At 41.1% G+C, this 27,565-nt stretch overlaps 2 protein-coding genes across 2 annotated transcripts in view; one reads left to right on the top strand and one right to left on the bottom strand.

Moving 5' to 3' along the window:
* The window catches only part of LOC106649660 (inactive rhomboid protein 1), a 108,636-nt gene that overhangs the window by 68,953 nt on the left and 12,118 nt on the right, over positions 1 to 27,565 (top strand). Inside the window, exons 6-8 of the mRNA XM_014367190.2 lie at positions 16,858 to 17,298; positions 17,379 to 17,565; positions 22,484 to 22,573. Of these exons, the coding sequence (XP_014222676.1) occupies positions 16,858 to 17,298; positions 17,379 to 17,565; positions 22,484 to 22,573 (718 nt within the window). The remainder of the gene's footprint in view (positions 1 to 16,857; positions 17,299 to 17,378; positions 17,566 to 22,483; positions 22,574 to 27,565) is intronic.
* LOC106649661 (ankyrin-1-like) lies at positions 2,770 to 5,901 on the bottom strand. The gene is made up of 2 exons (XM_014367191.2): positions 5,465 to 5,901; positions 2,770 to 5,242 (listed from the first exon to the last, which is right to left on the bottom strand). Exons 1-2 carry the CDS (start codon positions 5,659 to 5,661, stop codon positions 2,932 to 2,934), a joined length of 2,508 nt encoding a protein of 835 aa, XP_014222677.1. The 5' UTR covers positions 5,662 to 5,901; the 3' UTR covers positions 2,770 to 2,931.

Raw genomic sequence — 27,565 nt, forward strand, 5'->3', positions numbered from 1 at the left:
GAGAAGGAGAGAGAAATTGTTCACGCGCAATGTCATTAAGCCCGGGCGTGTGTGTGCATACAGCAAGAAACTTGGGTAATCTTGAGTTTAAGCCTTTCGCAGCTACACTGTATGTAGCGCATAAAGTTCCGTCGCTGAAGTAGGCTGAGAGAAGCCTGCGGATTTTCTGCAAAGGTGGCGAAGCTAGAGGCGGGTGGAGTTAAAAAAAAAAACAAAAGCCGCGCGCCACCTGCACAAATCTCGTTCATTAAGCTTGGTATACTCCATAATTCAAGTAGGATGAATAACTTCTAGGGGGGGATATAGGTTTTAAAGTGCAGACATCGAGATCGATTACTTGTGGCATGATTCGATGAAAAAAAAAAAGACTCGACGTTATAAAGTACGCGTAATAAACGATGATAATTGATATTGACGAACAAGCTGACTCGAGCTGGAAACTCCGAGTGATACATCATCGGCATGCGTGTGTCACGCACGAATGATTGATATTTGTCAGCTCTTTCTGTCTCTCTCTCTCTCGATGTCGATGCATTAGATCGCGCGCGCGGCATCACCTCGTAACTAACCTTAATGGTCATTAACGATGCGCAAAGCTCATATATACTGGCGCGTAGAGCTAGTAACTAAATTATGCACGTGCAGCAGACACACACACACACACACACTCACACAAACACACCCACACAAAATTCTATGTACAGGAATATGACGCCCGGATGTCGAGAAAGCGCCTCTCGGTGCAGTGCAGATCACTCGCACGTGCATTAATGGGACACGTGTACAGATAATGATCAACATTTCGCAGCGCAAAAGTCGAATAAAGAGTAACTTTTGGCGCCCAATCCGTTGCGACGGCGAGTTCGGAAGATTATTATCGATTACTTATCAGAAAAAAATGCGATTTATTCGTGATTAATTTTGCTTAATTTAGAATTATATTGATTCAGTGAATTTGTAAAGATGCCTGAATTAAAACAAAACGCCAAGTCCTTTGCGTTTACTTTAAACATTGAATCTCCGCATTCTGTGTCAATATAAGTTTGACTGGTAAAAATCATTTAGCATTGATAATAGCCTGATGATAAAAAATACCCTTTATTACATTACCATTGATTGACTTATTTTTGGAAATTTTTATGTTACAATTATTTTATAAATATTTACGCATTATAAATGACATTTGGCAAATTACAAATCTTAATTAAGCTTTTAATATTACTTAAAGCCTCCACCGCTTGATGGCGAATACCTTCACTTGTAAAGCTACAAGCGGCAAAGTAAAAGCGTGATGATAAACAAAAATTGATTAACGCTCGTATTATTGTAATCTCTATCTTTACCTGTTGACTATTTCTATCAAGCAAGTGTAGTTAAAATATTAGTATACATTAATGGTATAATATATTACGGAACCTCGAAAAGATTTTACCCGAACATCTCTATGATTTTACCGTAATCGAATTGTAAATAATCGAATGGGCCGTTGAATAAATTACAAGATCAAAATATAATTCGTCGAAACTCTAAAGCCAATCAATTGAAAAGTGCCGGTGTCACCGCAGTGATCACACATATACACAAATATTTTGATTAAATCCCTACGCGCGCGGCGCTCTCTTTTAATATAATACGCAACGTCGATCGGCTATTAAACTGAAACTCGATATCGCATGTCTTCTTTGATTAATTGAGATTTATTATGTACTAATGGTCGCTTGTACAAAATCTACTATCTCTCGTCGATGCACTTTCTGCAGATTTACACTTAACTTGCTGCATAAAATAACTGCCTTCGCTCATCGCTTCCTACTACTTTCTTCTTCTTTTTTTTTCACTGCCCTCTTCCATAGACATATATACACTTGGCTCTCGCTCCTCGTACAGTTTTTTTCAAACACGCACACGAGGCTTGAATGGCTTTTTAGCAAAGCTTTCGTGCGCCGGCTCTCTTTTTTTCTCCCCTTCCTCGTTTCGACTCTCTCTCTCTCTCTCTCTCTCTCGATCTATAGACACGTTTTTAGAGTTTTTAAGAGGTACACATACAGACACACTCACACGCGTCCGTTTGTGAGTTGTGAATCAGTTTGTACATGTATGTATAAGCCAGTGTGTGTGTGTGTGCGCCAAAAGTTTGAAAATTAGATTTCAACCTTCACACTGCTCGCGAGCTCTCGCAGCACGCACAGTGCAGGCACTGAGTAGTAAAAATCGGGCTCACATGGCTCGACTCGCTCTTTCTCTCTCTTTCTTGGCTTGTATACAGCTTCGAAGTCGGCTCGTTAACACAGATTTTCTATTTGCAGACAGCGAGGGCGCGGGATTATTTTATGTAGCATTATATACGCGAGCGAAACTTTTTAGACCTTTAATGAAAACGAGAGTGTTTTATAATTTGTCCCCGTGTAATGGAACAGCGATTAGTCATTTTGCTTTATTTTTTATTCATTTCTTTTTATTTTTAAGTGAAACTTCTGTCGGTGTGTTGGATATGAAGAGTAAACATGTAAAAATCGTACAAAGGGAGTACGCGCGCGCGATAATCTAACCCGACTCGGCGAGTTCGAGTCAAATTGAAAAAATTCAAGAACCGGGACGATCAGCAGAACTCGAGCAAGTACTCGCGATTTTTTCGAGTTTTTGAGTTTCTTCGACTTGGATACTTTTTTTTAATATTCACATTTTTCACGTTTGTAAAGATAACTTTTGTCTCGATCAGGTGCCGTGGTAATGTATACACAACTCAAGATAATTTATTTCAAGTGAACGTGTGCTTGTCAATAGAAACATAAAAACTCACTTTTTACATTTATTTATTTGAATGGAATATATATACTTTGACTATATATTCATGGAATATGTTTTAGAATATGAAGAATATAAAAAATTTTATATGAGATATAGAAAATATTGCAAATATGTTTATCGCTGTCACTTCCCTGAACAGGCCAAGCAAATTTTATATAAATCTTGGTTCGTTAAATTCTTGATGACCATTTCGCTGCACTCGGTCGGCAGTCGATTTTTCGTCAGTTCCATGAAACATTCCAGGGCCCAACGCAGGAAAAATCTTCTCGTCGTCGTCTCGCACATACGCAGAGCGCAAACCTCCTCGTGACGCGCCTCGAGGAATCGACTCAATTTTTCCGAACTGGCGAACTTGTGGTACTCCGCGTGAGTGTGTAATCCTGCCGCCTTGTCGGGCTCCAATTGGATCAACTTGTGGAGCGGCCAGCCCGCACTGATCATTATTTTTTGCGCCTGGCTTGCGAAGCTCTCGTCCGCGCACAAACGTTTCACGGCGACCGCCGAACTCTCGAATATTTCGTGCTCAACGAACACTTCCATTATCGCGAGGGCGTCGCTACGTTCAAACACGTATCCTTTTTTCTCGAGACTCTCGGCGATGGCCATAATGCCAGACGCTAGCCTCAATTTATAATTGTGTCTGCTTTCGTGGTTCCTTTGTACCGTACTGTAGCGGAGAGGAGCGACAAAGACGTAGTTGGCCAGATTAGCACCGTGATACAAGAGTGCATGGACCGCGTTCGGCATGCAATTCGCCACGGCCAATTGCAACGGTGTCCGGCGCCGCTTGTCCCGTAAGTCGATCAACACCGGACAACCCTGCTCCTGATTGACATTGAAGAATGTCCTCAACAATGTAATATTATCGGGTCCACCGTTGCAAATCAAGTGCAGCGGAGTCGATCCCTCCGCGTTGGTCGAAAAGGGACAAGCACCTCTTCTCAGCAGCAATTCCGTCGCTTTCTCGTTGTTGTGAAGCATGGCGAGGTGCAACGCTGTATTACCCTTACTGTCCTGGGCGTCGACGTCCACCCTCCTTCGCACTTCCTTGAACAATGTGTCCATCAATTCGACGCAATTGCTTATGCTGCTGATCAAGTGCAAAGGAGTCGATCCCTCCTTGTTGGCCGCTTGGTGATTGGCGCCTCTTCTCAGCAGCGTCTTGGTCGCCTCCTTGTTGTTGTAGAGGATGGCGAAGTGCAACGGCGTGTTACCCTCTTTGTCAGCCGTATCGACTTCTATTTCGGCATCGAATTCCATATCGGTTCGCTTATATTTGTCGCACATCTTGAAGAATCGCTTGAGGGTCAGGTCGCCATTGAGGCATTTCTGGCTAATAATGTGCAGAGGAGTCAGTCCGTTTTCATTGGTTTTGTTTGGATTGGCGCCGTTTTTCAGCAGAAAATTGCACATTTTCCGATTGCAGTTGTGCGCGGCCAAGTGCAACGGCGCGCTGCCCGATCTGTTGACGATGTTGATCTGCGCAAGCTGACGCTGGCTGTCGGTGAGTTCGAACAACGTCTTGAGCAACTCGTCGCCGTCGTTCTTTTTCTCGCAGAGGATGTGCAGAGTCGTCCATCCCTCCTTGTCGATCATGGTCGGATCGGCGCCATTTTTCAGCAGTAACTTTACCAATTTCTTGTTGTTGCGAAAGAGAGCGAAATGCAGCGCTGTCCGGCCGCCCGTGTCCGGTGCATTGATGAGCACATTGCGATTGTGCACTTCGTTGACAGCGAGCAACGTTTTCAGCAAGCCCTCGTCGTCTCCGCTCGCGTTGCAAATAAGGTGCAAAGCTGTCGTTCCTCTCGCGTTGGTTAAATTGGGATTGGCGACTCTTCTCAGCAGTAATTGGGCCGTTTTTCTATCATCTTTAAGCAGAGCCAGGTGTAACGGCGTGCAACGGTTCATGTCTTGGGCATCGACATCCACCCGTGTCTCCATGTCGTAGCAGATGTTCAATAACAACTTCGACAAGGCATAAGCATTTTCTTTCCTCGCGCAAGCAATGTGCAGAGGTGTCTGTGCCTGGCGGTTGGTCACGTTCGGGTTCGCGCCTTTTCTCAGCAGCGCTTCGGCCACCTTCGCGTGCCCCTGCTTCATAGCCACGTGCAGCAGCGAATCGCCGTTTTCTATGAAGGGGCCACTGGGATCCTGGCCGAACTCGAGAAACTTCTGGACAGCGACGTCGCAGCCATAATTGCAGGCCACCTGGAAGTGCGTAAGGCCGGCCTCGTTGATGTAATTCACGTTGTTGTAAATCTCAAAGAGGTCATTGAGGACGGCGATCTTATCGTCAAGGTTTTCGTTGGCGGCCGCGCGATGCAACGGTGTGGTGCGCTGCACCAGTGGGTTGCCGTCTGCATCGACATTGGGCTCGTTTTTGTAGCCGCCCCGAGCCACGAAACGGATGAATTTGGCCTTTCGATTGATTTGCCTGGGATGTTGACATATCATTAATTAAAAATTAAAAATTAAGTTATGGACGCACGACACGTTCGAACACTATACGACATATTTTTTTTTTTTTGAGCAAACGGGTTCGAACGGGTCGTACACCTGTGTGCGAAACAATTCATTGGATGATCATAGCTATTGAGTGCTGCTACAGCTCATAATCAAAGTTATAAAAAAATTTTTTTTAAATGTAATGTATTACTTATAATATATGGAATCCCAGAGAAGACGCTCAATGTCTTCGGGCCGACAAATTTCTCGAAGACTCAGAGGTTGACTCTTCCATTTGCTGATTAAATCTTCAAGTTGACAGAGAAATTCCCATCGGTCGCTTTCGCTCTCCAAATTTAAATTTTCTAGTAAGTTCGTCAATTTTTCCAAAATTTTGGACCGGACCATTTTTCTGCACACTTACGTACGACGCGAAGTCGTTTACGATCTGAAATATTTTTTCAGCTTTAATAATTTGCTGTAGTCGATCGTCGTGATCTTCCTTCGTTTTGTTTACTCTGTGGCGCGGGAACGTGTACTGTGGATATGCTGGCCTACAGAGACGTTGTGGCTCTTAATTGTTATTTATACCAACGATGATAAATTATTCGATACAACAAGAACAAAAGTATAGAAGGCTCGCGTCTGCTGGCCTGGAGCAGTGTTGTCATGAGCTATAAATACACACGGCGAACGAACATCCGATCGACTGTGTCTTATAGACCCATGGCAATGTAGCCAAATTATGTTAATGAAGAGATGATGAATAATTGAAATAATTGCTCTTGAAATAATTGAATAATTGAAATTGAATAAGAATTACTCGCTATACGAATTAAATAGTTTTATTTCCTATTAAAGGAACTAGCTCGACTTTCAGCGCGCTCTCTTCTTTCTTATTCCGTTTTGCCATTTTTCAACATTTAAAATAGAAAAATTAAATAAAGGTTATTTTATAAACTGTAAAAATACGCAATAGGTCGGCTTTTCACCTCAGCGTCTCCTCGAGAAAACCAATCAAAATTAGTCTTCAGCCGTCCATAGGTTAATATTCCACTTTCTTATCTTAACTTACTATAATACTCGTATTTGCGCGCTACAAAACAAAAGCAAGCTACTGAACAACCAATCACAGCGCGTATAAAATGCTAACGCCAAAATCCTCACTACTTTTATTGGATAGGATTGTATTAAAGGCAGTTATTATTAGGTACCATTAAAATTTTAAAAATACTTTGATCATGCTCAATGACGTTGATGGACTAAGGTTTTTTGTTTAAATCTCATTTTTTTTATCAAAATTGAGTTTTTGAAAAGGCTACAACTATGTGGTAGACTTTGATTCGGTCGGTTGATTCTCAAAATATATTTAACACGTACGACGTCAGAATAAAATCGCATCTATCAAAGAATCAACAAAAGCCATAGGTCTTTGATTAGCATATTGTGGACCTTCCCGTAACGAGATTTGCAACCAAATGCACAAAACATTCCGAATTAATTCCCAGTCTTACCTATTATTCTAAACAAATTGAAAATCATATACAATAACCAAGATTCATCGCTTACGAGCCTTATATAAGCACAAGCGCGCGGCTAATCCGCAGTACAAGAAGGTGTCTGCGTTTGGGGTTGCTGCTGCTGCAGGCAATTACGCGCGAACCAAGGGATGGTTAATAAAAAAATGGAAATAACTCCGCTATCCGCTGACCCGGAAGCGGCAGTTTCCTCTCGTCGCGATGCGCAATTTCCCCTCACCTCTTTCTCTCTCTCTCTCGCTCCCGGCTCCCAGTCACCTTCTACCCACCGCTAGGTACGCTCTTTGCGCGTTCTATATACGTATCTAGATATACGCTCCTCTCGTGCCCTAGAAATTCGATCGGCGCTCGGCTCGCGTGTTTCTACCGTTTGTCTTTGAAGTATATAAGTATATATTCGTCGTCGTAGTCGTCGTCGTCGTTGTTCTGATTCTACCTACTCGAGACGATCGTGCCTCTCCTCCTCCTACTTTTCTCTTTCTCTCTTTCTCTGTCTTTTTTTTCATTTTAAAATTGAAATGGATTTTTTCGCCGCGCGTATGAATTAAATGTAGATTTTTATCCCCGACGTTTTTCGACGCGTACAAGTCAGCCGAAGCGCGCGTATGTATATTTTAACACGTACGTACGCGTACATGCATACATAGCTGCGAAGTTTCTCTCTCTCTATCTCTCTCTCTCGCGAAATGAATTTCTATAGTAGAACAATCGCAGAGAGAGAGAGCTCGGTCGTACACATTAATGGCTCCGTATACGTGCCGATTATATTCAAAAAATCATCCATCAAGTGCGCGCGCGCGGAATTCGATGTTTCGGATACGCAGCAGCATAATAGATATGTGCGTCGCAGCAACAGCAATAACCCAGCTGCATTTGGAGCGCAAATCCGCGAGCGCGCACTCGCGGACGCGATCAATCCTCGATACTCGATCATAACAGAGCTTTTAATTCTAACTTCATAAAAGTTCGAGCTCGCCAACGGCCGTCGCGCGCGTTTATTAATAACTTTCCATGATCAGCGCGTCGACGCGAAATTTCAAAATAATATTTTTTTTTCTTCTTCCTCGTTCGCTCGCGGATCGCAGCCGAGGTCGCGGCACGTCATATATATATCCCCGGGTAGGCGGTGTGTGCATTATCGCGTGCTCGCGAGTGAGCGTCGAGAATAATCTGTTAATCGAATTAGCCGCTCGATTTGAGAGCTGCACACACGGGGCATTGGTTTTAAATTAAAGCCTGCCTCTGCCGCGGCGCATCTCTTTAAAGCTGCATGTATACCATAATAACCGTATATATACGATTCGCTCTCTCTCGCTCTTGGATTATCCTCCTTTGTGTACTGCAGCGCGCCTTTTTTTTGTATATCGGAAATAGAAATCGATCCACTGTGTTCGTGTAAAATGTGTGTGGGTGCATGCGTGTGTGTGCGCACCAATCTTTCTTTCCTTTCTGCGGAGAGTCGTAGGTAGATAAAAATAAAAAAAGATCGGAGAGAGAGGTCAAACAAAACAAAAAGAATTGAACTCGCAAAAGCGTAACCGAATCGTTCGGGTATATATGGAGTAAGATTTTTCTTTCTCTAGGACGCTTTTCATTATATAAATTCGAGAGAAAAAAAAAATAAAAGTTGAAAGGATAGAGCGAGAGAGAGAGAGAGAGAGAGAGAGAGAGAGAGAGAGAGATTAATAAACAGCATTCTCTGCTGCATTTAAAAGATTCCCCGCGCGCAATAGCTGCTCCGATCTTTATTGCAGTAGTTCTTTCATATTATGCACCTACCTCTCTCCTACCGTCGTTTTTCATTCTATTTGTTTTTCATTAAATTAATTGCCGCTAAAACCGGCTGTCTCTCTTGTGGGCCAACCCTAGCCACCAGTAACAGCTTCTCGTGCAGATAATCTTACGCTCTCTCTCTCTCTCTTTCTCGCTCGCTCAAATATTTAATGTAATTTTCAGTCCACTTTGCGCGCTGTGTATATACGGAGCTACTACTGCACAGAAAGAGAGAGAGAGAGAGAGAGACAGAGATAGACAGACAGCCAGGCGTGCCACGACGAGCTTTCGAAAATTCATAGGTGTGTTGCTCGGTGCACTATACTATGGGAAAGAGGGAAAAGTGCGAGAGAGAGCGAGAGTGTATATATGTATGTACGCGACGAATGACAGTCGTCTAGTTTTCTCTGTGTTTTCTACGTGTGCCGTATCTCTGTGTCTTTGTGCGTGTGTGTGTGTGTGTGTGTGCAGCTATGTGCAACGTTTTGCTTTGCTACTAGGTACTACTACTACGGCGCGCGTTGTATAACGCACATAGTGGTGAAACTCCATTTCCGTCGAGGAAGTGTAACGGGACGTCGTAATTCATTTTTCGGACTAGCACTTGGCGTACTTGCACTGCTGCAGATAGGTTACTTTTCTCTCCTCTCTCTCTCTCTCACTATGCTCTGTGCTTGCGCTCTCGCGTTATGTGTGTGCATGTATTTAATGCGGTGCCCCCTCCCCCTCCCCCCGCACTCAAAGTAGGTCACAAATTACACACGGCGAGAGAGACTCCGCGAAATTCTCTGCGTCTGAATTATACTAATAAAAGGGATGTCTATGCGTTTGTGTATGTGAAATAATACTAGCGCGCGGGCATACAGAGTGGGAGATTATTGCTACATCGGCATTATTTATCGATAAATCCTGGCTTGGGTAACGATCCGCTTATATGCATACACAATACGTTGGTAGTAATATTTCTGCGTCCGAAAACTGAAAATCAAACTTTGCCTTGTGTGGGTGAGTGTGTGTGTGTGTGTGTGTGTGTGTGTGTATGTATGTGTGTGCTGTGTGTGCGGGGCGCGCATTTCAAGACTCAAGGGGATTATAATACATATACTGCGCGCGGTGCGGAATCGAAGTTATAGAATAGAGAAGACCCTTGAAACTAGCTTAGGCGGAGGAGTCGTCCGCGCGGGTCCGTGTAACTAGTGGTTTCATCGCGCAAAACACAATAATCAATCGCTCGTGAGAGAGAGAGAGAGAGAAGTGAACAATACGTATATTACATATAACCAGAGAAGTTCGTCTATATGTATGTGTATGTGTATGTGTATGTGCGTGTACGAGTGTTGACTATACGCAGGGTGAGAGGAGAGAGAGAGAGAGAGAGAGAGAGAAAACGCGAGTGCTGGCAGTCATAACTGACACGCGCACGCGATCGTATAATTATTATGAGCTTATACTGCAGCGGCAGCAGCTGCTAGAATTGCCATATTTGGCTTGGCATGCTAACAATTGCCTAGGGTCGTATAATACCGTGTTATTAATTTATGGGCTTAATTGATTTTGCTTTTGTTAAAGCGCCCCCCCCCCCTCCTCCATCCTCCCCCGCTGCTTTGTTCGCACGCGCGGGACGTCAATGTTTCATTATTATTATTATATACTATATATGTAGGTGGTATATGTATCCGAGGTGTGCACACAGGTTGCTGGATTTTTCGTTGTTGGTTGGTTCGCTGTGCGCGATTCTCTCTCTCTCTCTCTCTCTTTGTGCGCAAGATCCGTAAATTTAATTAACGTGGACCCGTGTCGTTTCATTAGTTACAACATTAGTTACACGAATGTAACTAATTTCAACGATTTCGAAATTATACGTTAAAAACGATCGAACAGCATAGTGATTTCCCGACACTTAATTAGTAATTTTTTCCATTCCAATCGTATATATATAGACCAGGAAAATTTATTGCTCGATCGCCGCACATATGTGTGCTCGCGCGCGAGATGCAGAACGATTTCCGTTCAATATAAAATCCCAACTCCATAATCAAGTTGAGGATCCTCGGCTGCAGAGTTGAGTAAAAAAAAACTTTGCGAAATTACATCGACAGTTTGCAAGTATTCGAGCATATGGTATAAAAAGAAGAGAAATATTACCTCGGAACTCATCCCATATTGAAAAATAGTTAAAAACTCGATAATCCAAAATATCGACTGGCAGCAGTTCTTACGGCTCGAACTCTTCGCAAAATTACGACGATCAAACAGAGAGAAAAAGAGAGAGCTCGTTTAACCTCGCGAGCGGGATGTACAATGTTTACTCGAGATATCAGTGAGCTAGCTGCAATAGTGGGTTTAGGTGGGCGGAAAGCCACTCGTTGATAGAAAAGTCCTTAATTAATTCGCCACCGGCAGCCCGCGGAACTGTTAACGAATCGATTATTTAACAACGAACGAGACGACCTCGACGACGACGTGCCTTTTACGTGCTGGCTGGTCGAAAATTACGATATACTACTTGGAGAGTCGTACCTCAAAGGTCAATTGCTCAAACTGTGCAAGTAGTACGAGTCAACGTACGACCCAACGCGGCAGTAATAGAGGCTCTGCTGGCGTGTCGGTAAATTCATACCCGAAATAACCAAAACATGTGTATACGCGTCAAAATATTTCTTTCTCCATGTTGGCACGATTCGTCATTCTTTTTTCCTAGGAGCGAGTTCCGACGCACGCATCTACTTTGTTATTATTTTTTCTTTTTTGTTACTTTTTTATGTAATTTAACTCGACCCGACACCCACGAGCGTAAAACGTAGCCCCATTCAAATATATAATATACTACGCGTAGCTGAGCTAGCCGCGGGAGCACACACGTTCGCTGTTTATCTTACTTTTTTAAATTCACACAAATTTCGCCCCCCCCCCCCCTTTGGAATTGTATATGTACGGTTCGCCTATGCAGGGACGTAAATTTTTTTGTTCCTTTTCTCGTTTTCGTTTTCATTTTTTTTTTGTTTTTTGCTTTTTTTGAAAAATTCGTGCAGCGGCGGTATACATGCATCCAACGCTAAACTTTATGAAATGTTGGGTCACTATACTATACGGTGAATGCTCGCAGATATAAAAAGCGAGGGATAGAGGAGGAGGAGGAGGAGGAGGAGGGCAGTAGCAGCAACGACAACAGCAACCAATTTTTCAATTATACGACTCGGTACGCGCGCGCGGTACCAACCTTGGCGCGGTTATTATTATTTTACGTTTGCCGATTCTACTGCTGTTGGTTTTTTCGTTCCATCCTCCACTTTTTTTTCATAACCATTAGTTTATTGTACGCACACCAAAGAGGAAGAGAGAGAGTGAGAGAGAGAAAGAGTTAGTTCGATATGCGCACTCGGCAGAAAAAAAAGGAAAATACTTAGAGCTCGTATTTTCATTAATATTTTGCGTTACGCTACCGTGTGCGTATGTATTTTTGGGGGGTGCGTCTATGGTAAATAATGAAGAGCGCGTATAATAAACGAACGTTAATTTAACGCGAAGCGTCGTAAAAGCTCGCGGCGGCAAGGATAACATCGTTATTATATGTTTTCGCAAATTCTGCACCGGGCGCAAAGTGGAAATGAGAGGATGTATGCGGAGGGAAGGCGGAAAATTCGCGATAATTTCGTTTAACGCAAGTGTGCATACACGCGGCGCGGCATAAGCGGATCTGAAGGGGGGGATACGTAATCATCGTGTGACATTGTGACTTACAATCCCTTCGATTGTACACTCGTACGCATATATTTAATAAATTATCACGACATTTCCAACTCTCGCACTGCTATCATTTCGTATAAGCAAGATATTTATTGCGATAATAACGATCATTACTCTATGTATATGGCAATATAGCTCGTGTTATAAGTGCAGTAGTCACGTTACACACCCATCCTCTTTCGCAGTCCGACCGACCCCCCGATTGATAGCTTAATTTCCGTAACATATATATCTGCGTATATAAGTTGTTCGTATGTACGCGATCGAGTATTTATACAAGTTCGCGTTTCGCGAAAGCCACAAACTTCGTCGCCGTGGCCTCTCATTGATTCTTCGGCTTTTATACTTAATACAGAAATGTATTTTATGCAAATGCGACGCGAATTCGCGTCGAAGTCGTGTCGCGCCACGGAAAACATTGATTATAAATATCGCCGCCGCGGCAGCAGCCCGCGAATGAATGGCAAATGAATCGAGGCGAGAGGAAAATCGACGAGTAATTTTACCATTAATTTTATGCATTATTTACACCTTTTGCCTCCCCGCGAGCTTTTTGGGGAAGAGGGACGGGGACGAGGGGATGAATATTCACATTACCTTTCAAGCCGGGGGTTGTTTAAACTTGCATGTATACAGAAATCTGCTAGAGCGCAGAAAAATGACACGGACTTTAGAATGGATTTTTTTCTTTATTTGTTTATAAATATTCAAATTTCCTTCACAAAGACTCATATAACATACGTTGAGGTGCAGACGTATAACGTTTTTCTAATTAAATATGCCATTGTACGCGAGAGCTCCTGAAACGATTGAACATCCAACGTATGTTTTAATATAATTAAACGGCACCGGTCGACGATTTATTTTTCATTCCGCGCATGCTCTCTGCTGCTTTTGAATGTCAAAAAGAAAAAGAAAGACGACACCGGTGAAAGGTCGAATTCCTGACGTCCATTTTTCTGTTGATCCGGTCCTTTGCGCTAATGGAATTTTCCTCGTTTTTTTTTCTTCTTTTTGTCATGTTCATCGACATCGGCCGGGGGCTGAACCGACAAAGACTTTTCAGCGAAGAATGAAGATTCGAAACGTTCATCGGTATTTCTGATATTTTTTATCCAAGGCGAGATTTTTCTTTCCCTTTTTGTTTTCTCAACTCAACGGATTCTAAAGCTTATGCTGCATAGCAAGAAAATCGCATAAGTTATACACCTGTATAATTCCATAATGATACTTTATTATTTTTTCCCTTCGCACAATCCGCAAGTTTTCTCTCTCTTCCTCTCTCTCTCTTTCTTCCTTTTCTCTCTAGCTTAATGCGGACTTTACAACTACAATTCGTCGAATAAATAAGTCAAGCATCCACAAGAGCTGAGTTTAACACAGTCTGTAAAAATTATGCTAGTCGAGCATAAATTAACAGTTGCATTAAAAGCGCGGAGAGAAAAAAGTGGGTCGAGTTTCTCTCGTTCTTCTCGCGCGGCTCTGTCTCTCTCTCTCTTTCTCTCTCTCTCTCTCTCTCTCTCTCTCTCTTTCTCTCTCTCTCTCTCTCTCTCTCCCTCTTTCACTATTTCTTCCTACGACTAGGCCCTGGCTCGTTATAATGTATATAAGCGCGTTTAATAGATTTTTAAATTTTAAATGACTCAATAGTCGAGCCATGCCAATTTTCTCGAGACTCTCTCTAGCGGCAATTATATACGCCTGATTATCAAAGGGGCTTGTAGACGTAGTCGATTTTAACTAGCAATTACTTTTTTAATTTAAATAATGTTTCCTCTATCTCTGAAAATTTTTTTTTTCCATTAAATTCAAAAAACATTATTTCAACTATTTATATTTGACGTTTCGAAAAGTGCATCATCCTCTTTTTCTTCCTTAACATTGATTAAATTCTCAGTCGTATTCAGGTCGTTCAATAATCCTGAGCGAGACAAAAATTAGTCGAGCGCAATAAAAATCATTCGTATAAGTAATGAAAGCGGAGTGTGCGTCTATAGAGATTGATATCAAGTTGCAGCTTTTCAAAAATATATCTGCTGAATAACTGCTAATTCGCTGCGTTGCGTCTCAAAAATTATTATCCACAGCTCGAGAGGAAAAAGTGGGTCAAAAATGTTTTTCTCTCTCTCTCTTTTTCTCTCTCTCGGCGCGTTTATGGATTGCGTTCCCCTTTTTCTTATAAATTCATTGTATTTGGCATTCCATCCTCACATAGCAATATGAAAACAATATTTTCCATTCGATCTTCGTGAAGTTTCTTTTTTTTTTATTCCTTTCTTCGACTATTCTCGCATTTGCTTTTTTGTTGCTCGCGTTCATTTTATTGTTTCCAATGAGATCCACAACAGCAACAGCAGGGCGAGCGGTGCCGCGTAATTTCAACATTAACCTAGCCTTTTTTTCCACATTCGCATGCGCACACACTCATACAACTCTTATCGTATAGTCTGACTCTGACTTCGTTCTAATTTCTTCTTCTTTTTTTCTTCTTTTCCTCTTCATATTCTTAATTACTTTTTCATTTTCCCCCTTTCCATTTGCGTCTCTCTTCATCGTTTTTCATACGCACTCTCGGTCTCTTTCCTCCTGCAAAACGAAACGCAACATATTAAATAATTCTTTCGTCACAGAGTTATGTTTTGTCGAGAAAAAATTTATAATTTTCTTTGCTAAATTAAAAATGTACCTGGCGTTAGTTTTGAAAGAAAAAAACATTTCAATAAAAATGATAGGATGGCAAGGATCATCTCTTAATTCAACGTTGACAAGGATCGTAATGTAAGCGCCAACAGATGACACATTTTCTCTGGCTAAGCTACTTTTGTTTCGAGTGTTGTCTTATGTCATTAATTCTAGCTAAAAAGAACTCGCTTGTAAAGATATCAGCCTACCTAGTTAATTATTTCTTAGAATTATGTCGATGTAATATGAGGATGATGCAAAAAAAATGTGATTACATTTTTCAAAAGATGAACTTCTCGTTACATGATAGCTCCATGGAGTTGGTTCATGGATTTTCAATTTTTATACGATCATGTGAATGAAGCGCGTCTCACTCACTTTTCTCTCGTTGCTCAATCCCTGGCTCTCTCCCTGCTTCAGTCGAGCTCTGATCCTGCTATTGACAATCGTCGAAGTTTAAAGAATCCGCGTCAAGATTAATTCAATTCACGTCATATATTGGAAATAGAAAAAAGGGAGAAATAGACGCTTTGTATTGTATAAAGAGCGGGGGTAGAGAATGTGAAAAGATTAAATTATTTGCAAAAGCGACCCTTTTTTTCTCAAGCTTGAATAAATCTTTTTCATGCTCGGCGAGTAAAATAAAAGTTTGCTTTCTACCTCCGCACACTCCACAGCCTACACACACAGCCCACACACTCCCATCTATATTTATAAATTCAGATCTGCATTATTATTGTAATTTTTTTTTCTTACGATGTATGTATTACGTTTCTTTCGAATTTATATCGGCATTAAATTCAAACTGAATTCTGTAATAGCCGATCTTGTACATTCAATTCGACCGGGATCACTCTCTGTAAATTCTCGATATTTTTTATACTTCACTTGTGAAAGAAGTATAGGAAAGAGGGATATTGTACGCAAAAAAAAGTCAAAACTAGTTTACTCGGCAAAAAAGGGAGGAGAGAAAAAATACAGCTTTGAATCTGCTCTTTGTGAAACGAGTTACACGTACCAGACCATGAATAGATAAGACCTTCGGATAACATTCAGGTTACAGCTTTCTCTCTCTCTCCTCTCAGCTCACCTATACACCAGAGTGTAAGTCTGTGTGAGTGTGTTTGTGCGCTTATACATGATTCCCAAAACTTTGCCCCCAAAATTATCCTGCCCTAGCTTTTGCCCGAGCTCAGAGGGCTCTTTTGAAGCTCGGCAATCCATGAATTAATTCGTTATTCAACAGTAAACACCAGTTTTTTTTTTTCAAACTACTCTCGATCCCAGCCCTTCATTGTTATTAACCGAAACATAATCGCGCACAAATGAGCTCTCCCTCGCACACGACTCAGAGAGAGATAGAGAAAAGCTTTCCTCTCTTTTCTCTCTCACTCTAAACTTTTCGCGTTTTCTCTAATTAAACACACAGCTCGCTCGTATTTCTGACAAAAACGCATGTAGGACGATCTCTCCGATGCTTTTGCATTAAACGGGTGCGCGGGCGAGAGGATTGATCCTCTCGATGCTTGAGAGCGCGTGCTGCGGCCTGTGTGTGTAGATATATATCTGGTTGAACCCGACCTGCCAGGGGCCACCCGATCCGACTCTTGGCGGCACACAGCTCGCAAGGGCGCCCCGCCGAAAGGTCATTGTAAATTCAATGCCTCTTCAACGTTTACTCGGCGCACCCGGTATGCGCTGTATCGAATCTCTTTTGTCAACGTTATTATTACGTATATACACTAAATCGTTTACGTAAGCTCGTGCTCGCGGCGAGACGTTGGAATAACAATTTTCAAAATTACGTACATAAATTATCCAACTATCACGATGAAACTATAATTGTCACTTTTTTGAATTGCAGGCAAGCCTCGCCCAATTCGGCGACGACCAATAGTTCATCGATATCCGATGGCTCGGAACAGCAGCAGCAGCAACAACAACAGCAACAGCAGAGTCTCAACCTTTACCCGGTCGGTCAACAGCAGCAGTCGACGGAATCGAGCTCGACGACCCCGACGACGAGTAGCACGGCGTCTACCGCCACCTGTCCAGCAGGAAGCGGAAACAGCAGTAGCAACTCGTCGTCACAGCAGCAGCACCACCAGCACCAGCCGCAATCGTCGCTGCAGAGCAATGTACAGCGTAGCGTGTCGGCACCGACTGGCCCGAGGCCGCAGATGCTCTCGACCGGCAGCAATACCAGTACGGCGAGCATACCGTTGCCCGGGACTAGCCAGAGACAGGCTAACAACGGCAACAGGACTCTGAGGAGAAATCAGAGCCGCACCGAAGCTATCAAAAAGTGAGCATCATTACCACGAACATGACTCGTAATATGTACATATAAAATTAATAATTATTATAAATTTGTTATTTTTTCAGCTACATCAAACGCGAGACTGCCACGTTCTTCGGCGTCGACGAGGAAAGCGAGGCGGCGGAGAGGCAGAAATGGCTCGACCGGCGAAGGCGAATGGCCTCGAGAAAATACGGCGCTCTGCTGCCCGAGTACAAACCGCCGGATCCCGATATAACCAAAGATGTGCCGGATGCTTTAGAAGTCACCGACGTGAGTACAAACAAGTTGCTTTTTTTTTCGTTGTCGTTGGTTGTACATACAACAGCCACGACTGTAAGGCGAAAAATGCCCCCTAAACCGAACCAAAATTTTTCATCAAGTCCATGTGTGTATGTTTAGAAGGGCTTGTGAAAAAAATTTTTTTTGTGTACAGCTTCAAAAAAGAAAAGAAAAAAAGAACGGGGTCAACAGAAAGATAGAGTTCATACGTATATATACACACGTAATGTAAGGAAGCCCAGCTGACATCGTCACAGCTGCATTAATAATTAGGAATCTCAGTCCGAGTGTGTGTGTGTGTGTGTATGTGTGTTTGCAACTCGAGTCATGTATCTTTACGTTCGCCTATATCTCTCGGCTTTGTTCTTTTTACCCCTTTCTTTTTTTTTCTTTCTCCAGCCTCCAACCTCACGTGTGAGTGTGAGCGTGTGTGTGTGAGCGAGTCTGATTACACTTGTCAGACAGGTCTGTGACTAAAATGTAACACACATCCGTATAAATACGTATGTGTTTGTGTGCGACTCTGCAGTGAAGATAAGACATCCAAGAAAAAGACTAGAATACACGTACATCTGACTTGTATGTGAATATAAACTCGTATATCTCTTTTTGACCTGATTTACTAGCTAGAACCTTGATTTTCACCTTTTCTCTTATAGTATTTTCTGTATATCCCTGGATTTTGTTTGTCGTTTCTGGTTGTCTCGCTGTAGCGTTGATGGTCGTTGGCGAAATTTTTCTTCAAATCATAATTCTTTTCTGGCAATAAATCTGCTTTTTATGACGATCGTGGTAAAGTGTCAAGTATTTGATCTAATGCTAAAATTTAGATTATAATTTTGACCAAAGTATTTCTATTAGAATTGGAATTGGAAAACAATTGGAGAAATGAGAGCAACTTTAAGAACTAAAATGTAATTGCAAACGAAATAATATATTCAGTAAAAAAACTATTATTTAAATTTAACGGTTAAAAGACTATCAAGCTTCTCAAAAGTACTGGCCTGAACGAAGAAATAAGAAATTACCAATAGGTTTTCTTAAAAATTTAGATATGCTCATATTCACGTCAACGATTGAATTTTTTCAGTTCAATAAAAGCGGCTATTACTAAAATTTTTTAGCTTTTTCGTGTGAAACTTTCGCGGTCGCTTGAATGATATTAAGAGCTCCATGAATGATTACTGACCTACGAAACTGCTTACTCGTATAGAGAACAACTGATACTGCTTACTACAAAAAACCGCCCGCTAGAATTTTAATACGTATTCTATTTTATTCATTTTTTACACAATATGCCAAGAGCGAAAAATTATTCAATTATATTCCATTGCCAACTTAATAATTCATGCATAAAAATAACATTGACAGTCATATGATAACTTTAAATTATGAAGTATCTATTTTTTATGAGTTATTCAATATACAAGCTTTACTTTTAGTTTTTCAGATAAATTCTGAAACATCTTAGCAAAAAAGTGTACTTGTTAATTGATGAAAAGCAACAATCTTTCCAACAGATATTTTTACTAAAGCCTCAGACCTTCTTTGTGGAAAATAAAATCATACATAATGGAATATTAAAAACAATTAAAAATCAAAAAAATTAAGAAAATACATATGATGTAATTATGCTAAAAATTATACCTACAATTGTACTAAAATGGTGGTTCTTGGATAATAACCTTAGGTTAAAATAATGAAAAATTCCGTTAAAAATCAATTGATTAAATTATAAAAGTTTAGGTATTTTTAGTGGGTAACTAAGCTAACCACTATTACAACTATCATAAGTTTGAGGTTGAATAAGATTTAAATTTAGTACCCTTCATAGATATATGGATATTAAAGTGGCTACATAGGAAAATGAAGTTTTGATAACCTGAATAACAAATAGAATTTTCATTACGATAGCGAACTATTCAATATTTAATAATATTAGCGAGTGCACTTACAACTGCGAAAGTTTCGAAGTTCAGAAAAACTATTGGGCCAGCTGTGATGTTTAATTTTTTTGATAGTCTCATGATGAGCATTAAATAATCAGACCTTACTTTTAATGGATAATTGTACCAACCGATGTAACAACTGTAACAATTTTCCTCCTAGTCAATGAAGAAATATTTTTTCTTTATAAAATAATAGATTTCAACTTACCACGAGTAATATAAGCAGATGTTAGTATTTTCAAGTAATTGACTTGGTATACATATGACAATTATGATACTTAATGCTCCGATAAAAACGCAAAACATTTTAAAGGAAGTGGTTGGATCCGTTTTGAACACTACAATCATCTAAACATTTTCTTTTCGTTATTTATAATCACAAGCTGATAATTAGGTGGTTAATTATTTCATAATAATTTACCGTAGATGATGCGATGATGACATATATTGCAGTCGAACAAAATACAAAAAATCCAAGTCCTCCTATTACATTATTGTACAAGCGAGATGCTCTAAAAAATTAATATTACCCATTATTTTAAGATGAGACTTTTTTTAAACGAATTCGTTAATCGTTACTCCAAAATAAGGGAATGTAATTTAATTATGCCAGTGATCCTCGTGAATATAAATTTTAAATCTTTCATATTTGATTGTTCTTCGTGAATTAATTCTTCATCGATTCGTTCCAAGCGAATCCTAAATAAATGAAATATATTTTTTAGCACGATCAAAGTTTTTAAATCATTGATAAAATTATAATACCACCCTAACTTACGCTACACATTTTAATAAAATCGTGATCAAACATATGTAAATCCATTGTAAACAATTCAATGAATTGATAATAATTGTTAGTACTAATGCTCCACAAAATTGAATGAAATAAATAACAGCAAAATATCGATTTTTGTTCAGATGAAATTCAGTATGAAAAGGTAAATATTTTACACGAGTTTGATTCTCAGGAAAAATCCAATCTAATATTGTGAGATCAGTTAATGGGTTTACCATGTACATAAATACTATAGAACAAAAAAGACCTGTACATAAAGTTGAAATATTATAAAATATGTATCTAATATTTGATACATCGAAGATTACACACTTGATAATATATTTATGACTTTCGAAAATTTATTAAGGTTCTTTACAATTAAAGCTTTCTCTTGAAGCTCTAATGAATCTAGTATATATTGATGAATAAGTATCCAACATCTTACCTAAAATACCAAATATATGATTTCATGTTGAAATAAATTTAATTATACTAGTCATGGCTCGTATCATAATTTTAGATTATTTAACCTCATTCTCTTTGCTCAGAATATAAATGTAGCAAAATAGTGTGCCCACAAAAATTAAAATTTGAATCAATATTTCAATTAAAATAGCTTCATGGATATTTGTTCTGATAAGGACTGAATGAAATTTCAATATCTGAAATCCGATTATTAAAAATAAAATATTTTAATAACAATTTTGATATTAAACTGCTTACCTCTGTTATTATTACGATTAAAATTATTAAACTTATGATGCTTCTACCTATCATATTGATGTATCTATTCTTCAATGGATAAATGCAAGAAATATTTATAAATTTTTTAGGCCAATAGAAATGAATATCGCAAAAATCGTGTAATTTAATTAATAAAATTTCTTCTTCCATTTTATGAAAATTTTTCAACAATTTAGATCATCAAAAACCATTTGTTTGCCGACTACTACTGGATAAAAGTATTGCAATCCAAGTGCTGTTCAATGCATGTAAAGTTAATATTTAATCAGTTCAATGAATAAGTATATTCACATCGAATTGAAAAATTAACAAGGCTTAGGTTTTGGTATTGTGTAACAAGTCTATTTTCAAATCATTTATGATTTAACGTTCATTGATTCAACTTTTTTTCAAATATTTTTTTTTCAACCTGCTTTTACATGAAAAAGTAAAATAAAAACTATTGTAGAACATTACGTAGATAGTTATCGAACAATTACATTACTTTGTTTAAACCTCGCTCAACGAGCCCGTGCGGGTCACGTGTGTCCCTTGGCTCTGCAGGTCCGTCCTAGCGCGTAGAGAATTTTTCAGCGTATGTTCCTAGAGGGTGAAAGACAGGGTATACCGGGATTCACACTCACTCACACCAAGAAACAAACACTAAATATTAACAATAAAAACTACAAGGTTTATTCTTATGCAATAAACATTATACACGGCCTCAGAGAGTAGTCGGGCGCGTCGGCGCGTACGACTCACAAATACAACGACCGACGGCTGGACCGCCCGACTCACCACACGATGTCGAGATCTTCTCCTGGTCCAGATCCACCCTTGGCTGTCCTTGTGGTTTGCTCGGCCGTTGGATCCGCTGGTTCTCTCTCGCGCACTCGGATCGACTCGTACCGGCACTCGCACTCTTTACTCGGGCGACGTAGGATCTTACTAGCCCGCGCGGTACTCGTCAATCCGACGTAGACATTCCCGAGGATGTCGCACACTCGAGCTCCGTTCGCTCTCAAAGCAAATCTTCGACTATCTCCTCTGTTCATATGTACGCTCTCGTATCTTAACGTATACGCGTGTTCACGTTCTATCCTTTCACACTTAGCGCTCACATGAAATCAGATTCAAAATACAATAATCAATAACGATTCTTATAACTAATAATATACTCGGCAAGTCGACGATGGTTCGTCAGGGCGGCCCAGCAGATAATGCCAGTCCCGGCATTACAACTTCCGGTATAATGCCAAACGATGCAGCTGAATATGACATTCATTACCTCATTTTACCAAAGCGAAATAGTACTACACTACACTATCCCTATCCCAAACGTCCTATCAGAAGTTTCGCGTAAAAAAAAGAAGCAGTACAGCAAATATAGCTTGGCTGAAAATCTATATTATAACATCTACACATAACTGAACGTATTTTTGTTTCCTTTTTTTTGCAGTCTGTCACGCTGAGAAAATGGCAGAGACCAGCAAGAACAAAAGACTCGGTCGCAAGGATGACGCTCTCGGGCATCCAATACTTGGTCGATGTAAGTATATGTAACGTTTATCTCTTCTTTTCTTTCATTCTTTTCTTCGTTTCTTCCTTATTCTGGTTTTATTTTTCTTGACCCAAAAGTTATAGAGTAACAACTATATCGTATAAATATCGAGTTGTATATACACATAAATCATTTGTGTTTTATAAATAAAATACGTAAATATCAGTTTCCCCGAGGAATGTAAATTCATCCTGATTCTGTCGCATTGCGTTGAGACACGTCAGTCTAGCTAAATATATGGGTAAGGCTCAGAATTTTTTAAATAAACCTGAAGAAATTTGAAAAATAATGTAATTGTGATGAAAGTCTTCAGAATTTCGCTCGAATCTTTGTTATGCTCTAGAATGAGCTAGGAAGCTCCAATCGAAATTTTGCGACGGTCAAAATTTATTAAAATTTGACAAGGAATTCGAAAAAAATTTTTTCAAATTTTTTTACCGGAACCTCTGGGTTCCAGGAACCGTTTTTCATAAAAATAGCGTTTTTTAGCCATAGATGCTATCGCCTTCAATTAAAAAATTTGAAAAAATTCAAGGTTATGTATTTTGACCTGAGAAACAAGAAAAAAATTTTCCGGATTTTTAAAGCTTCGTATCGCCCTAAAAAAATTATTTTCGTAAAAAAAGTGCGTTTTTCGGAAATAACCGCCGGAGTTCTGTCTGAAAAAATCTGAAAAAATTTGAGGTTATGTATTTTGATGTCAAAAATAAGTGGAAAAAAAGATCGGGCTTTGTATTGCATCGTAGCGCCGTATATGAATTTTCAAAATTTTCCATAATTTTTTCTGAAAGCCTGAAGCACTCAAAAAATCTGAAAAAATTCAAGGTTGTTTGGATTGTTGAAAAGTATTTTTGTGAATTTTTTCAGATTTTTTAATTGCTTCAGGCCTTCAGAAAAAATATAGATAGAAAATGGACGTTTATACCGAAGTGGGGGTAGGAGGGGGGAGGGGGTCTAAAATTTTGGTTTTGGGGCTTTTTTACCATGTACTATAACATACCAAAAGCGCGTCAAGATCGGTGACATACGAGCGCAGGTTTATTTAAAAAATTCTGAGCCTTACCCATATATTCTTCAGTCACTGCTGCTGCTGCTGCTGCTGCTACTGCACGGCACGACAGCGGCAAGTCGGAAATCGTCAGAAGTGTTCACGCGTCGGGGAGCCCCAAGAATATCGCTCACTCGTACCGAAACGGATAGATAGCTTTTAGCACGGACGAGGGAAACAGAGAAAGGGAGAGAAAGGAAGGAGAAAGACAGAGAAGGAGCTCACCTGCACACACCCACGCACATATATATACGTAGGTATCGAGCACGGTGTTTTTATCGAGCAAAATGAGCGAGTGAGCAGACGACCAGCCAGAGAGTAAGGGAAAGAGAGAGAGAGAGAGCAGGTCAGCAGCGCTCCTCAAGATGTCACGACGTGGCCACAAAGAAACCACTTGGCGGCAGTGGCTTTTTGTCGAGCTGTTCCGTAGCGACCGACGTGTATATGTGGGTGGATTCGTACGTGTGTGCTGAGCTACTCTACAATATCTGTGTGCTAACGTGTGGGTGTATGTGTGTGGGGTGGATGTATGCGTGCTTGCAAGGGAACGAACGAGTGGCGCCCCATTAACCGCCCGAGCTTGCGGACCCTTTTGTCTTTCGTTGAACCGTGACGAATGCGAACCTCTTTTTTCTCCCCCTTTTCGGTCTCTCTCTCTCTCTCGCTTCTTTCGTTCCCTCTACTCTGTCGTATACTCTCGAGAAAGAGGAAAAGAGAGTCAGGCGAGTCATAGAGAATGTGTGCACGAGTGCCCATGGACTGAGTGGGAGGGTGAACCTATTCTCTAATGTTCGTCGTGCACACAAGTAGATTAGCGTCAATAATGCGCCCCGTTTGAAGCCACTTATATATATCGAGCTCTCTTGTATGTAACGCCGTGCGCTACGAAGAGAGAGAGAGAGAGAGAGCAAGAGTGAGATGAAAATTAAAAGTCGACGTCGGATTATATAAGGAAATTATTGACGCGTTTTATCAAGCCCTGAAAAGCTCGTTGGCGTGCGCTGACGGGCAGCCAGCGAAATATCTCGCGCGCTATATATATTTATAAACGAAGCTCCGCACGCCGCGGAATAAGCTCGACGAGACGCGGCGCTGCGGACGCTCGTAGCAGCAGCAGCAGCAGCAGCTGGCAATATTATTCAATTTTCCGCCAAGAGTTGCGCGTGTAATTGACCGGTTCCCCGTAAACGAGCGGATGGAATTATTAACCGCTTCAACTGCGTGTGGCGGCGGGAGGCGAGGGCTTTTTTAATATGCAATACACATTCCAGGAAGTATACGTATGGTCGAGGATCTGTATCGTGTATACGATATATTACGTGTTTATATTATGGATGTAATAGTTGAATTTTGCGCCGCGCCAGAGAGAGAGAGAGAGAGAGAGAGAGAGAGAGCGTACCTGACCAATGTAATAATCCTTCGGACAAGCGCGGCAAAATTTTGGCTCTATAGTTTGCAAATTTGTAGGAAATAGTTATTGTTCTTGACGTTATTGTGTTTGTTGTTGTTGTTGTTGTTGTTGTTGTTGTTGTTGTTGTTGTTGTTGTTGTTGTCTTTGTTGCGGCTCAATTTTGTCTATTCATAAATGATTTGTGCGAGCAGCTTCGTCAATGCAATTTGTACGTTCATTGCCACATTGTGTGTTATAACAAAGCAAATCGAGAGAAAGAAAAAATATAAATGTAACTGCAAGTATACCACATGCGAGCGATGCAAGCTCGTATATTTCAATTATTCATTTACTCTTTGTATAAAAATGAGCTTTACTACTACTCGAATCTTGTCTGTTCCTTTTTCTGTTTTCTTGCGAGCTTTACCTCGCACAGTAGAGCTTTCCACCTGGAGAGAGCAGAGAGCGCAGCGGAGTTATCGACGTTATTGCCACTGCCGCCGCCGCTGCTGCTGTTGGTGCTGTTGCGCCAAGAGAAAAAGGGAGACGCGCACACTACGGGGGTTGCGAGCGAAAGCGCAAGCGCTATGTACTGTAATACGAACGTATATATACACACACACACACACCTATACGAAACTCGGGGGGTTACTCGCTCGAGCTTGCAGCAGCGGCAGCAAAGCACGAGAGCTCTTTTGCTTCATATAGGGCAGCTAGCTAGCTAGAGCTTGCAGCGCCCGCGCGGTGGTGTGTGCATGTGTGCGCTGCACTTACTATATCTACATACATACGTGCGCGCGAGCGAGCGAGCGAGCGAACGGACGGACGAGACGAGCGACTAATTGCTTCGCGAGACACACACAACGAGGAGAGAGAGAGAGAGAGAGAGTGCAGAGAATCGGAAAAAAGCCTCGGCAGAAAGAGCGTAAACGTTATCGATTTCTTCGGATTCTAATTAGCGCGAGTGAGCGAGCGTTGTATGACGAAACTCAAAAAAAATTGTTTTTCAACGGTTGCGTATATGCCGAGCAACGAATATTATGACACACTACGAGGACTAGAATTTCCACGAATCTCACCTGTTATAAGACTTACTTTGCTTTTCTCGCTCTCCTTCAATGTATACCCGTATAAAGAGGTATATTACGAGCGTCGGGTCAATGACTCGTCTTTGCAGAGAATCCACTCACTCCTGCGTAGCATTAAATTTTATAAAATGCAAGCGGCGAGCTTGCGAGTCGAGCTGTGCACAGTAGCGCAGCGGCGTGCAAGCTCTCCCTTTCCATTCCCTGCCTGCCTGCCTGCCTACCTGCCTGCCTAACTCGACCCCATCGTCTGCGCAGTGCAGTGGCAGGTATACGCGTGCATGTATGCGGGGTACGAGTGTGAAGCCTAGTGCACGTGATGTACAAATGGGCTGGTAACAACGATTGACAGGCATGTAACCGCTCGCGCGTTCGCTCGCTGGCGGCGGCTCTAAACCAATAACGAGAACAAGAGCTATGAATATTCAACGGTTGATCCTCGTTCTCTCTCTCACTCTCTCTCTCTCTCTCTCTCTCTCTTGCGCTCGCTATAGTGCTCGCATATAGCTATAAATGTATATCTCGACGCTGGCCTCCGTACGTGTGCGAATGTGTGTGGGTATGTGTGTTTACATGTAGTCATGCACAATATTATTTAATGTGCCACATATAGCCGTGTGACAATAATTGCGCCGCGCTCGCGCGTGTATACTTGTACGTCATTTGATTTGCTCTTTATTTATACAATACGTGCGAGAGCCGACGGTAAACGTTTACATAGGTACGCGCACTCGTATAATCCGGGTAATTGCTATTGTTATTGCAAAAGTCGAGTTTACCAACGAGCCAGCTCGTGATTGAACCAATTCTTCTTCTTCTCTTTTTTTTCGTTCCTTGCATGACCTTTTGCCCAAAAGTAGGAAGCTCTGCGAGCAGATGAGCGGGCCGCGTCGTCGTATATATATGTAATAGACATGCGAGCGAGCAACCGACGAGAGAGAAAAAAATAACGAGCAGCTGAGCAGATATGCCCGCCCTAACGAGCGGCTCATCTCTCTCTCTCTTTCTAGCGCACAGACGATGTACAACTTGTATAATATACGGATAAATGACCCCCCCGCCCGCACTCAAGAGCGCGAAAAAAAAACCCAAGTTTTCGAGGGAGAAAATATATCTAACGACTCGGAAAATGCCTCGCTTATACACATTTCCCTCGCTCTAGCCCGCCCACACTCTCTCCACCTGTTCCTTTCTCTCTTTTCCTTGCGCATAGATCTCGCTCTCGTATACATTTTACTGCTGTACTGCAGCTTGGAGTATGATATATATATACAGCTCTCGGCCGCGCGCGCACAAGAGTATGCGCGCTGTAAACCACTTATGCTAACAAGTTAGATATGCCTTATATGTACCCCAGATGCCGTATGCGCGGTATGTACATTTGCGCGCGGGAGGATCTTTTCTAATAGGATAACTTCATGTTATATGTATTCGCGTGTATAATATACTATATATAA

Source organism: Trichogramma pretiosum, unplaced genomic scaffold (genome assembly GCF_000599845.2).
Source record: "Trichogramma pretiosum strain Unisexual culture from Peru unplaced genomic scaffold, Tpre_2.0 scaffold37, whole genome shotgun sequence".
Lineage (NCBI taxonomy): Eukaryota > Metazoa > Arthropoda > Insecta > Hymenoptera > Trichogrammatidae > Trichogramma > Trichogramma pretiosum.

Excerpts from the sequence above, each read along its gene's own strand:
- LOC106649661 (XM_014367191.2), bottom strand. The coding sequence starts at position 5,661 with ATGGTCCGGTCCAAAATTTTGGAAAAATTGACGAACTTACTAGAAAAT. Across the intron at positions 5,243-5,464 it reads TGGGATTCCATATATTATAA|GCAAATCAATCGAAAGGCCA; the intron begins GTAATACATTAC and ends TCAACATCCCAG.